The 14,791-nt window shown below is 42.3% G+C and overlaps 1 protein-coding gene across 1 annotated transcript in view; it reads right to left on the bottom strand.

Annotated features, from left to right (window-relative positions):
* LOC103800336 (lipid phosphate phosphatase-related protein type 1) overlaps nt 1-14,791 on the bottom strand; it is a gene marked incomplete at its 3' end in the record, with an annotated part of 19,908 nt that overhangs the window by 2,403 nt on the left and 2,714 nt on the right. Inside the window, exon 2 of the mRNA XM_009072713.1 lies at nt 6,627-6,759. Within this exon, the coding sequence (XP_009070961.1) occupies nt 6,627-6,759 (133 nt within the window). The remainder of the gene's footprint in view (nt 1-6,626; nt 6,760-14,791) is intronic.

Raw genomic sequence — 14,791 nt, 5'->3', positions numbered from 1 at the left:
ATTACACATCATGTCATCTCTGGAGACTTAGAACTTGGGTTGACTGTAATTGATTTAAAGGCTGTAATGCCAGTGAGCCTGGGCAGTGGCGGACAGTCCCCTGATGGTTTTTGTACCACAGGAATCCATCCGTTCAATGGATTTGTTCAATGACCTACAGCAGCTAAGCTAACTGACCACAGCACAAAAATGCAGTGACATGATTGTCAGGTTTTTAGAGGCAGACAAATTGCTGCTGGAAGGCTTCATGGGAATGGCAACTAGCCCTAGCTCTTCAGGGTCATACAGCTGAAGTCCATGATATAATGCCAGAGAGAGAAAATGGGAGGACATGTACCTCTTCCAGACTTTGACACTTAGGTGTAAAGGGAAGTGGTGTCATCCTGCTCAGGAGCAAGGGCTTTATCTCACTGTGCTCACTCTGGGCCAGAAAACCTGCAAATGAACTTCAGTGCAGAACTTAGCATGTGCTGAGAAAAGATGTGCAGGCCACATGGGAAGCAAATCTACCGCTGGTTACTAGTAGAATGGATGGACAGAGGTTAACTGCATTTACATAAAGCCATTTTCCACATGTCATGTGGTCTGGCTGCGAAAAGAGGCCTTAAAGAAGGAGCAGAAGCTATGTCTGGAAATGTTTCCTGCCTTTCTGTCACTGTCCTGACTCTCAGCTGTATTTGTGTGTCTCAGGAGCAGCCAGAAAGAGGAGACTGGAAGGAAAAACAGCAAGCAGAATGTAACTGGGAGAGATACTAAATTAAACCAGAGAAAAGAGGGTAAACTGCTCTCTTTAGCTGCTCCGGAGTCAAAAAAGAAGGGAGTGCAAATCAGATTTGCACATATTTTTGCCTCCAGTGAGAAGGACCTCAGACAAACTAAATGTGCAAACCAAAAAAAAGAATAAACAAGAAAAGTCTATGTTGAAAAATGCTGAAGACAGACAATGTGAAGCTTGACTTTCTAGCTCCATCTCATCTGAACTAACACTTGCCTTGGCAGAAGAATCTAAATCTTTGGCAGCTTCAGTTTTGAATACTTCAGTTTTAATTTCTCCACTTACATATCCCCCTAAAAGACTGTCAAATAGTCCTCCATGAACCCATAATTTCCGGGCTCTCACCCACATTCTACTCTCACGGTCTATCTCCTATCAAGCTCCTTGCGTGGCTGTTCATCAGTATTGCCACCTCTAGCTTTGTCTGTTGGTTGTCTTAACAGAGGCATTAGCCCTGAAGAACCCAGCTAGAATCCAACTCTTCTCACTCACTGTAACCTCAGTACAACCCTGTCTCCTCCATGCAACCCATGCTTAAGCTCTCTTCTTCCACCCTAAATCTATTTAAGATCTGTCACTGCAACTGCTTGTTGACTCAATGGAAACTATTGCTGTAAGAGGCATTTAAAATGCCACTGATCTGGGAGAAAAACCCACTACCACAACAACAACAACAACAAACCCAACAAAAACTCCCTGGGAGTTGTAGAAGAGCAGCTGAAAAGGCATCAGGAAGAGACAAGTAAGAAGCCAATGGTTGGAAATGAGAATCAGAAGGCTTCATTAGAGAAAAACCATGAAACACTGAAGTAAAGTAACAAAAGAAACAATGCATTGAAGGGCTCATGAGACCACAGAAGCCTGGCTCTTCAGTAACATATCATCATGTCTTCTACCAAGGACATTTATTTTTTTTTAATTTGTGACTCCCAACACAATTTGCTCAGAACATGTTCATATTACACATGCACACTCATACTACCTTAACCTCTTTTCCATCCCTATGATTTTTAAAGAAGACTAACAGTTCAGTGGAGAGTGTCCCTGGAAGGACTCAGGGCTCTATGGGAATGCTGATCCACAGCCCATCTCTGAACGTTTTGCTCTAACAGTCCTGTGCATCCAGAAAAGCCATACATTTATACTCCTGTGAGTCCAACTCTGTAGACCATCCTTCATCATTATATCTCAGAGGGTGTTGTAAAATGAGACCTTTATCATTAATCCATTTTACCACTGGAGAGATGGGGGTTGCAGGAAAATTTATTGTCTTGTTGCCATGGCATCAGGAATAGGTTCAACAGCAAGCTTCTGAGCACTTATAGCCTGATCACAGGATTGGCTTTGATCTCCAGTGAAGACCTCACAAAACTCACTGCTCCAGGCATCTACTGCCTCTTGGGTCTACCTGCTTCACCTGTGAGTGTCCTGCCTGGACAGTGTTCCCTCCAGATGTTAGAAGGAAGACACATGGTCTGAACATGCCAGAAAAATTCAGTTCCCAGTGCAAAAGTACTCTAGAGCCTCAACTCCTCTCCACAGATTCACAGGGTATCTTCCTTCCTCACTGCTTTCACAGCTACCAGTTTTCATCTAGACAACTGTCAGCTCAGAGCCTGGCATAAAAGGGAACAGTAAGGGTTGATTTGTCCCCAGCACAGTGACTGCTTCTCACTGTGGAGGTTCCTCAGTGATATGAAAGGAGACCTACAATAGTTCAAGCTGCTGCAGCAGGTTAGGTATGGGGCAACACAGACAAATGCAGCTTGAGCCCTGCAGAAAGGCAGCCAGTTAATAACAGAACATGCAGTGTTTCATAGTGAACTTCAGATTCAAGGCACACAGAAGGATAAGGTCATGCAAGCTATGTCCTGCAGCTGCTCAGGGAATTGACATCAGAGCTCTGGGGTGTATCTCTCCTATTTCAATAAACTCAATGTGTGTATAAATCTCATAAACCTTTATTTGATGAACTACAGCCTTAATTTGCTGAAATAAAGCCCTCGTTTCATTATTTAGCTGGCCACTGTGAGGTGTCACCATGCTTTAGATTAAGTTGTCAGCAAAGCTGATCTGCAAATTATATGCAACCAAAGTAAAAGCCACTGGTAACAAAATGATGAAGCTTGTTGAATTTCTATATATCTGAACTAGAGAGAGGCTACTTGCATGTTATCAAGGCTTTGCAGGTAGACAACTTAATCACATGGATTAGAAACCTAAAATAATGAAGTGCAACACAATACATACTATAGTCACCCTGACAAATGGAGTCAGGGAGGTCTGAATCCATGATCCTGAGGGTATGATAGCAGCTGTACAGAAACAGACTAAAGCCTTGACTGAAACTATTCACTAAATAATGCTAAAATATTTTATAACTTCTATTTGCAACACCAATGATGAGGCAGAACATGGAAGCAAATGCAAGATGGAATGATGGAATGGGAAATTACCACAAGACGAATAAAAATACATCAGGCTGTGCGTGCTTAAGTTAGGAGACAGAGAGAAGAGACAGAGGCCCATGAAACAGCCACTCTTACCCTCTGGTTTCTCAAAGGTTCAGCATGTATACAGTAAGTTGTGGCAGCAGAAATTGATGATAAAACAGCTGGGAGGGGTGGGGAGTGGAGGGAGGTGAGATGATGTGATTAAAGAAAAGCAGTGCCAATATCTTGTGAAAAACTGCTGCATAGCAATTGCACACCACTCGCTTGACCTGAAAATATTTTAAAAAAGTCTGTGAAAGCAACAATAAAAGAAAAAGAGGATGATGGAACAAATTGCAACATATATCAAAGTCGGATGTTTCCAAGCTGAGCCAGATTTTTTTCACTGATAAAGAATCTGATTTTCTAAATATCGGGAACATAGCAGGTTTCACCAATCCAGGCTGTAATACAGGACTAGACATATACTGCAGCAAGGTGAGAGGCAGCCCTGTGCCCCAAAAGCAAATGTCTACCAACATGCAGAATTCATGCCTCAGCCAAGAAGCAAGAGGAAATTGTTATTCTGCTTCATGTGGACAAGGAACCAGGGAGGGATTTAATATAAAACTCAACTTTCAAGGTCCCCAGTAAACTCAGGAGGGGAAGCTCTTAGAAACAGACAGCTCCTGAGGCCCTGAGGAAAACAAGGAGAGAATAAACAGAGAACAACCGCAAGCAAGATAGGCAAAAAAACACAGAAAAGAAACATGGGGCTTTGTCAGCATTCCACACGAGTTGCAGGGTTTCGGTTTTGTTCCCCTATCAAAGTGTAAAAATTAATTCTGATTACATGAAGAAACTGCAAGAGGAGAAAAGCTCAAGTCTAGCAACCAAATCCCAAAGATCGTATGGTGATAGTATGACAGGAGCCCTTGTTTTTCACATGATCAAAAGACAGTTTGGAATTTCCCTTTTTGCTTTTCTTTCCTTAGAAATCTACAGGACTGTTCAGTAAAGTATCTGTAACTTTCTGCTTGCTTTGTGGAAAGCAGATTTAGGCTACTATTCTTAACTCCCCATCACTTCCCAGCAACTTCAGTTACAGAGTTGGGGAGGGAGAAAAAGCCTCTTTGCCTTTCTAAAATTTGGAAACATCAGCTCTCAAAAGCTCTTCACAATGTGGCTTGCAGGGTTGGAAGGTAGTGTTCCTTTTTCCTGCCACATGAGTACCTAGACACACTGAAGGACTTTTCTCATGCTTTTGAGTAATATCGACTGTAATGCCTTATAAGGCAATATCCCAGGGAGTTCAATTACTACTTTTTGCAAGCCCTCACTGAAACTTGCTCAAACGTCTAAATCATCAGGTGTGGATATTCCAATGAGTTTGCACCAAGACTAAACTGGCAGCAAGCATCTTTTGCAACAAGCCAGACTGCTTTCCAGGGTATCCTGGAACATCACCTCCTTAATCAGCTCTGTAACTTACAGCCCTGAAGTTCAGCAAAAGAAGATACAGAGTGAAATCCACGTATAAGCAACCTGGTTGTCTCTGCACAGCCAAGGACCCAGGAAGCCTCTTTTAGGAGTAAGCACCTGTTATAGAGCCAGCTTCTCTGCATCACCCAGCACAGGGTATAGCTGCTCAGCCCCCATCATTTTCAAAATGCAGGAAAAACACAAATCCAAAATGAAAAATATTTGAGGTTATTCGCAGTTCTTTCATAAAGTACTTAATCCACTTTTCAACAAATTCTACTTCTCTTATTTCATTGCAGAGGCAGGGAGAATGTTTCAGAAGAAAACAAGCAAACAGTCAGTGTAGCTTAACACAGGACAAAGACTTTCAGCCATTTCTAATAATATAACTTCATTTTTTCTCATGAAAATAAGCATAGCTGCAAGGCCAATTTTGATTTCCCTAGCACAGTTCAGATCCTACAATTCCCCGAGAGTGCACTGTATCATTGCTACTTCCTTCTCTTCCACCAGAGGAGAGACAATAGCAAGAATGGTTAAGAATAAAGCTAATTATAAGAAAATGTACTGAGTGAGCGGTTAGTCTCCATCATCTAAGGACTTTTGGTGCTGACCCCGCAGGCAAGAGTGTTTGATTGGGATTTTGCAACATGCCAAATGTGCTGGAACGATGGACTCTGGTACCCTGCTTCTCTCTTAATGGCAGATTACTGTCCATCAATATATCCTGGAGGTTAGTGAAGTTCAGAGATATTTTACTTCTAACTTCATTCCTGTGTCTTTTTGTCCCCATCAGCAGCACACAGTCCAGGCCTGAGTAACAAACCACAGGTGGTTTGCTTCCACCCCCATGGTGGAACAAGGGACATTTCACTCCCTAACTTCCACGCATAAAGCAGGAGGCACAGAGGGAGGAGAGTGACAAAGAAAACCATGGTTCCTTCTCCTTTGCAGCATATGTCTACTGATGACAAAAGCCCTAACACAGGGTAAGATTTTCAACTCCATGCTCTGAGGAAGTATCCTTGCCTGCCACCAGGACTGTGCTCCATGGAAGCAATACAACATTTGCCAGAGTCACAGCAGACATTTTCCTTCCAGATAAAGCTCAAAAATTCAGCAGTGATAAAGAAGAAGCAATCCAGATATTTTCAGGTTTTTTCCCCCATTGCTTCTTTTAAGTCCAACCATGAATTCAGACTTGGCTCTCAGTGAGCTGCAGAGTGTAAGGATGCTTCACCTCTGAGAGTGTACAGAGAGGGCAGTGCTGTGATGGTCTGTAGGCAAAGCCTCTCGTGGCCAGTGGGGAGCCCATGCCAGCAGAGAGACATCCCATCCCATGCATGAACTTGGGACTGCTAATGAACAGTGTGAAGAAGGTACAGCAGTTTGTAAGCACCATATGAAGCAACCTATGAATGGTTCAGTGAAAGAACTTCATTTCTCAGCAATTAACTCAATGAAAGCTCTAACACAAAGCAAATACAATGAAAATAATAGCATTATTTTGATGTGAGCTCTGGGCTTTTTACACTGTGCTCAGCTGAACATTAAGTGGCAGAGCTATGGATGTTAAAATTAGAGCTGAAAAAAAACCAAATAGATGAGCTGGTGAGGGCCATTTTGTAAAGTAAAATGGGTAGCTTACACAGACTAGCAATGATGGAATTATTATAAGGATTTGATTGGTCTAACCTTTCTTCAAGGGTCTAAAAAAAGCATTAAGCTCAGCAGAATAGGATATAAACCAGCTCCAGACAGCATGATATGGCACATTTTGAACATTACCTTGCAAATCCCGAGGGGACTATCCCTCTAAGGTGGAAGACGCCTGCAAAGATTTCACAGCTTAATTAATTTTGTGGTGACTTTATTAGGGCGTTTTGTTCTGGTTTGGTGCAAACAGGGACTAAGCTTGCAGTGCTCAGCATGCTTACCTATAAAACGTATTATTCTTCGAAGCAGTGGGTTCAGGTAACAGCACTCTCCAGTCAAAATAGTTTTCTCTTGAATAATTAGGGTTTCTCGGGTTGACTTTATGAAATACATGGATATCTCACCAATAAAAATCTGTCGGGAAAGGGAAAGAAATGGAAGGTTAAAACATTAAAACATGGGTGTCCAGTTCCAGCCTACAGAAAGCACTACACAGCAATGTGTCTTTGGGACACTGCACTTCCACAGTATGGCTACTCGTTTGAGATGAACTGACACAGACCCAGATCCTGGACAAGAAAAAGGGTCATTCTTGCATTCACTGGCAAGACACAGCAAATATTTGTCCTTCTTTTATACTACTTGCTGGGATGCAGGGGAAAAAGAGAGCTTTAATGAATACTGTGGATCACAGAAGCTCCCATTTTTAGTGTGACTGACATGGAGTTTGTCATGTCCTGCTATTAGCATTTAAAATTTACTGACATTATAGACTTCACAGACAGAAGGCTTCTACACATCTGGTGAAGTGTAAAGGAATGCTTTCCACCCCAACATTTTATGAGCAAGCCTCAGGAATTTTGGGTACTTCCTGCACACTCCACACCTTCTCAAACTTGTATTCACTGGAGCCTACTAGATAGTGTACAGAACTCCTGACAACTTTGAGAAGAAATTGAGATGAAGGACATCCTTCAATACAAATTGATCTCAGGTCATAGAACTTTTGGGAAGGCCAGTAAAAATTCTGCACAAATACGTTATATTTGTACTAACGAAGAAAAAAGTGCCAGGGTATAGGTACAGAATGACCAGGCATCCATACCACTACATTACTATAGGGTCGCTGACTTAGCCTGGCCTGGTGACAAGAACAGTTTCTCAGAAAATACCCAGGACAAGTCCCATGAGGAAAGTTCTAAGCAGCCATTCCTATTTATGCAGAAGGAATGTAGGCATTGCACATACCACCTAGTCTGAGGATGCCAGAGGATGACTTCTGGTCTGTTATAAAAAATGAAGTCTCCAGGGAACCACTGATCATGGTGTTACCTGTGCTTACGTATTACAAATTTTTGTATGATCAGAACACTCATGCTTTCTATAAAAATAACAGCTGCTTCCCATAGGAGTAGGATCAGCATTTCTTAAGCACTCAGAATTAACTCAATTCTGTTGAACTGAGGCCTATCTGCCCTCATGAAAGCTGGGCAGAATTTAATCACAGGCTTTAGAGGCAACGATGGTCCATGTAAAGCAGGCACTTCTGAAAACTTACCTGTGGTGCTCAGCTGGCAGGATTTAGAATGGAAAACTGGGAGCTTTTTAGAAAGACAGAGTTTGTAATGAAGGTCTTTAAAAAAAAAGAGCCAGCCTGAAGTTTAAGGAATGAGTTTTTAAAGGGGAGCACTCAAAATAATTAATTTAATACATTACTATAACACACACACAAGAGGAATCCATAGTGCTATGGAACAGTCAGAAAAATGCATGACAAAAGTGTGTGCAGACACACATATTCTCACAGACACAGAGGCTTAGTATAAAAGCCAAGGAAGTCACCTTAGTTCACTTTGCTAGAATGGTATGTTGTTTCAAGGGCAACAATTTATCCTTATTAAGCCAGATGAGCATCCTTATTGATTATCGACATTCAAGCCAAGTATGCTCAACCTCTTTATAATTCTAACTGCTGATGGCAAGAGCTGTGGAGTTGTAAAATACATGTCGATAATGGCATCTGGGAGAGGGAGCCAATGCATGGGAGCTGCACTGAAATATTGCCTTTATCCCATTTCACTCCATCTGCCCTTAACAGAATTGGCAAGCAGTTCAATAAGCTCAGCTCACTAATGACGGGGCTGGGAATTAAGAAAAAGACCATCTGCACTAAAGCAGTTTAAAAGTGACACTCTGTTTCAAACTGTTTATTATTTGAATTATGATAATGCTCAGAAGTTTGAATTAATGCTTTGGTCTCTGTCTGCCCAGGGCTGTACATGTACATTCAGAGACAATTCACACCCTAAGGAAATTCTACTCTATAAAGACAGAGGCTACTAGACATTAAAAAGCCCTGAACTTTCCAAGTAAGAGAGAGTTAGGTATAAAACACACTAATAGTCCTGTAACCATTTTTAAAGTTCCTTTGCATCAGAAGATAAAGAGTATTTTCCCGCTTCAATTGCCATCTCTGTTTCTATAAATATAGCTGTCTGGCATACTACTACCAACTCCCATGTGGATAGATGACTTCCACTTTCATTTAGGAATAAATTTTGCCAGGATATAAATCTGTTCAATTCCATTCCACTCCACTGATTTAAGCAGAGTTATCCCAGATTTTCTATAACACAAGAGATCAAAACGTGATTTTTAAAGCCTTTGGTTTAATGCAGAGTTTAGGTGTATAGCAACAATGCTGTATTTGTGTGGTAATAGAAGGGGATTCAGCATAACTGGACTATTCTTGTGGTGGCATCTCTGGCACTGCATTTAGTTGCCTGGATTTTCAGATTATGTATCCTTATTTCTTTAATGTAGGCCCTAGAAATAGAGCCTTGCTGTTCCCTAAAAATTCAGTGAGGGATTGGACACCTGATTCTGATAGCTAATCTAGCTGCGTGCAGTCGAATGTGGTCTAAATAGCTCCTCAGATAACGTTTTTTTTTCTCTAGGCATTTCCAAAGTCAAGTAAATCCACTGATTCTCATGATTTAAACCCTGATGATTCTGCAAGAGCAGGGTCTGCATCCAGCCAAGTTGTCCAGCTGGCCTCCTAGAATCAATCACTGGCACTATTAAGTACCTTAGTTTCTGCCAAAACAGAATAATCACTCCAGGAATAGTTACAGTTCTGTTCTAAATCTGAACTCTAAATATAGATAGACAGATATGGGTGAAAAAAGAAAACTGCTTTTATTTCCACTTGGGAAAACAATGCAAGGTTAATGAACTTCTGTATCATACTGGCTTAATGAGATAGCAGAAATGGCAGGAAAATTGCACGGGAGGGTGGAGACTGAAAGCACAGGTAATCCACAGTCTGGCATGATGTAGATAATAGGGAAGCAAAGGTAGTGCCCCTGCATATGATCTTGTTCCTGGTTTCTTGAATGTAATAGCAGCTCACCTACACTGAGAACACAGTGCATGGATACTCTTGCTCACATTCCATTTCATACTACTAGCAAGTAAAAATACTACGATGATGCCCCAATGCCCCAGCATGAATTGGAAATACCTACCCAGAAGTAATTTTTCCTTTGCTGATTTCAAACTGTCCACTGAGAAAACGTCTTCAGTTTTCCCTGCCTTCCCATTGCTGACAGTGTCACCACTGTGGATCCTCAACATTCAGCCCTCAAAGATCTCTGCTGCACATGGTTTTTTTTATTTCCTGGCTCATCCTGAGCCAGCAGAAGATAAAATTATCTGTCTGATTTTCCTCTTCAACAGCCTTTTGTCCATGATAATCCTTCAACTTGTGAATTGACATTTTCAGACAGTTAATGTCTCATCTTCCCCTTTCAAGTTCTCAGCACAACATTAGCACTCAATACTCCCTGCACTCTTGTACAGATTACCAACAGTTCAATAATTTAATTATCAATTTAATCAAGAAAACAATGGAACTATGGCTTTTAAAGGAACATGGAATCTTTTGACCCCGATAGCACATTCTCGTAAGTTCCTAAGTGATCATTTGCACAACTGCATTCTTTAAAAAATTTGAGGTAAACGTGAAAAAGAGCTGTTTCTTGGAGGATAAACTATTCAGGAATGTGTCTGGGTTTCAGCCAAGAGGAGGCTGCACAAGAGTGGCATCCTGGAGCTGCTCCCCTGCAGAAACTCTGCAGTTGGGTAAGGGTTGGGGGCAGTCCTCAAGAGTTATATTCAATTTAGAAGAGTAATTATTGATGCTGACAGCATCCAACTTTAACCCCTTTGTGCCTTTTACCAGTTTTTCTCATTCAGGTCATTGGCCCTTTACCTCAATTCAAATCCCCTAGGAAAGCTGAAGACTCCATCCCTGCTTCACTTCCCTGCCCTGCTTTGGCTTACTTCTCCAGTAGCCAAAATCATTCTCCTTAGTCATATTTCTCTAAACTGTGCCTGTAGAGTTCCACAATCTGGTTCCTCCCATGCTCAGCACCTGTCACACTTGCCCCAGTCTCACCTCCATTTTCCTCTACGAAAACTCATATTCACCACAGCTTAGTCAAACTGCTCATTCCTCTTCTCCGGAAGGATCTGCCCTGACTGCCTCCATGCATTTCTGCATCATTGCTGGCAGAGGCCACATCTCACAGCCCTCCTGCCTCCCCATTCACTCACTGAGTCACTCAGGGATGACAAATAGGAAAACATTATTTCTGTAGATTTTTCACACTTTCAGTGAACACCGGGGTTGTGTGAAAGTTGCCCGAGTTTTAATTTCAGCTGCAATTCCACACATAAAAGTGTCAGTCAGGGTGCATGGACAAGATGCAGGATGCACTGTTGTGCCCACAGCCTGGGACCACCTGAAGTCTCCCTGTGAAAGCCACATCCTTTTGCTGCTTTCCATGAAAAAGTACAGCTAATGTCATTTCCCATCAGAGCAAGATAATGGAGTTCCCATTATTAGGTAGAACTATGTGAAGTACAGACAGTCTTTTCAATGCAGTAAACTTACATTATTCTGATTTCTGCACGTTTTTAGGACTTTCAACTTGTTTAACAGCATTTTTGTGACACTTAGTCCTTGTTAACACCACTTTCTACACTGAAACCCTATCCAGGACCATGATGTAACACACAAAAATCTCTGCAGCAAATAAAACTGAACTTAGGTCTTGGGGCATCTTCACTCTCAGTTCTGGAAAGGTTTCAGCAAGCTGTATGACGCTTACCAAATCCTCTCTGAGGATATGTGTGGCTGCAGTTTTTAATGTCACAAATAGAAAGAACCAAATTAATCAAGTCTGCAGCATTCAAATAGCAGCCAAGGGGAGGAGTGGATATGAGTAAGGCGCTGGCTGAGACAAGCTATGTGCAGATAACTCAAAACAGAGAATAAAGGCAGATGAGTGTTGTGGGGCCCTCAGCCCCAATCAGCCAGTTCCAGAATGACTGCACAGCCCCTCCCTGGGAAAAGCAGGCCTCTTCATCTAAAGGTGACGTTTGCAAAGTGCTGCAGCAGGTGTTTCATCAGCATTGGCTTGTGCTGGATGAAGAGCAGTTCTGCCCTTCTGCATCATGGTGTCTCCAAGAACTGCATTTGCACAGTGCAGTTGGGACAGAGATGCTTTTCAGGCTCTACATAGAAGCTCATGTCTCCATTCACCTGTCGTTAGTTAAGCTGAAGATTTTCATCAGCCACACAGAAAGGGGAGGCACAGAATCACACAAGGATTCAGCTGGGAAGGGGCTCCCTAGTCCAACCCCTCTCAGAGCAGGGCTGGCACAACCCCAGCCTGCAGTGGTCACATTATCAATGTCTTCAAGAATGGAGATCCTGCAGCCTCTGCTACAGTGTTTGCCTACCCTCATTGTAAAAGCTTTCCTAATTTTTCATTTTTTGCAGCTGGTGTCCACTGTAGGGGTTGCCTCTTGTGATCTGAACAGTCTGTCTCCCTCTTCCACACAGTTCCCACTAAGAACATAGTGGGAATATTGATCTGACATCCTACCTGCTACCTACAGGGCCTAATATTGAAACTCTGAAGCTGAGACTCCATAGTCTACTCCAGGTGGTGAACACTTAGTAGTATTTATATTGAGAAAAGGCAACTTAGGAGGCAAGGGCTGACTGAGACTCAACACCCTCTCCAGGACACAGTATTTCTGCTGTGATCCACAGACAGGGCTCTGACCCAAGCCTGCCCTGGGAGGGCATTAGTTTTCCCTGATAACATCAGTATCATCAATGGTTGTTAGGATGAGAGACCATCTGAGAGCTTCCTCAGAAACTCTCTTGTCTTTGCCATTCACCTTCTAGACAGGTCTTCTCTAGCCCCAGGAATCAATGCTATATTTTGCAGAATTATACAAGGAAATGAAGGAGTGACTTCAGCTGAACGTTGCAATGTCAGCTCACAATTAATCTTCCAAGGACACAAATTTAATTGGTTCAATCTGGTTTTGAAAGGGTGGTTGATATTTGTTGTTGAATGAAAGCAATAGCAAAGAACAAGTTACAAGTCCGTTTTCCAGAACAAGAAACTTGTTTTTTTTTTACATTCCAAGTCAAAAAGGTTGAAATCCACAATTAATATTCTGGCCTACCCAAAGTTGTTTTATTGTTGTACTCAAAAAGCACCAACAATTTACAGTGGTAAAACTGTATAAAAGAATTATACCAAAGTTCTAATCAAGAGAAGACATTTCTCGCAACTCTGCATTGCTCCTCACAAACTGGTGTGTGACCAGGACCACCATGAGGTCCCGGAGACCCCAGAATTAGAAGCACCTGAACGTGTTACACCAACAAGGTATATTTATTCTATTACCAGAATGGTGTGCAAATACCAGAATATAAACATGTACATGGGGTATTGGGTGCACCTTCACCTTAATCCTTTGTATCTCATCTTGTTGTTAAGCACCTCACAACCTGAGCCCTGGCAAGCCTCAAAAAGAGAGAGACAAATCACCACTGGCAGAGGATACAGCCTGCCATGCCAGCACAGGGGTGAAGTGTGGCAGGCAGGAGGTTGTAGCACAGCAGTCTGTGCCTTCTGGCAGCAACATCACCAGCAGAGCCTGGTGATTCCTTCCTGAAGAAGCTGGGAAGAAGCTGCTCTAACAGAGCTCTGAGCTGTGTCAGACGCTCTTGGTTTTCCTGGCATCTGCTGCTGAGCAGCCGCAGGGGAATCAGCTAAGACAGGCAGAAATTCCCTGGCTACCCTTACAGAAATAAATCACTGTAGTAGCATGACTATACTAAGCCAAAGCCAAGGAATCAAGACAGAATAGGAAAACCATATAGAAGAATGATGTTCCTGAAGCTTGAGAGGTAAGTGCAGATTGTAGAGAGAAGTTTGAACAATTTCCTCCTGCTTCAGATCAACACTGCAATTCAGCTTCTAATTAATAATCAGACTAGTTTGGTTTGACTGATTACAACATTAGCTGAAAGCAAATACACCTTTGCACAAATCAGTAATACTAGACAGTTAACAAATACATGTAGGCTGCCACTTTCAGCCTGTAACTGGAAGGAAAAAACCTGAAGATTGTGCGAAAACAATCGTGGTACTTTCCATTCTACTTTAAGGTAAAAAAGAACAATGCTCTTGAAGCTTTCTGCTGCTGTTCAGTATCCATTTCTGTGAGCCGTCTCTCTTCCTAAGCCTCTCTGCTTCTCTTGGGCAGGCAGACAAATCACAATGGATGGAGCAGAGTTGGCAGCAGTGCTGAACTCTGTGAGGATTCTTTAGTACCAACTGGGGAATTGGCTGTTTTGCAGTAACCTCATAACAGGGAAAGATAGTCCTGAGGGACACTCATGAATATGGTGGAGTCATCCCAGAATATTTTTAGGGAAATGTTTTAAGAACAACAAATAAAGCTACAGAAAACCAGGCCAGTTTCATTTCTTTTGCCACTAAAAGTGCAGGGTAATGCACAAATGGTGGTACCAACCCACAACAGCACTTCTGAAAAGTGCTGTCAGAAATAAAATACATGCATTCATTTTCCCCATGCTCACTGTCATAGCCAAGTGACAAAAAGATATTCCATTAAGTTCACAAAGATGTTCCCTTTTGGCTCTCAAGCATTATAACACCTCACAGCTATGCTGAAATCACAGCTTTGAGTCCTCCCCAGACCTGTCACATGGGACTGCACTTAAACACTGCTTGTGTCCCTCTTCAGGGAGCTTGTACAGACTCCTAGGATATCTTCCACACTTCCAGAAACCCTTTTAGCCAGTACCATGAGTGCTCCCTTGTTGCTGTTGGGTTCCATCCATTCCAACAGTGATCACTCTACGCATGTCACCAGGTGTCAGACAGTGGCAACCTAGAGAGATGAGGTCTGCTACTGCAAATCCTCTCAGCCAAACCAACCATTTTGCCACAATAAAATGAAGCAACAAGTGTTGTACAGAGGAGAAACAAGTAATTGTAAGGAGGGACTGAAATCGCCTTTGACTTAAGTCATGGCTTCATGGTGAAGA

Source organism: Acanthisitta chloris, unplaced genomic scaffold (genome assembly GCF_000695815.1).
Source record: "Acanthisitta chloris isolate BGI_N310 unplaced genomic scaffold, ASM69581v1 scaffold22404, whole genome shotgun sequence".
Taxonomy (NCBI): Eukaryota; Metazoa; Chordata; class Aves; order Passeriformes; family Acanthisittidae; genus Acanthisitta; species Acanthisitta chloris.
The sequence above is the reverse complement of the archived record's forward strand: the minus strand, read 5'-3'. Positions and strand labels throughout refer to the sequence as shown.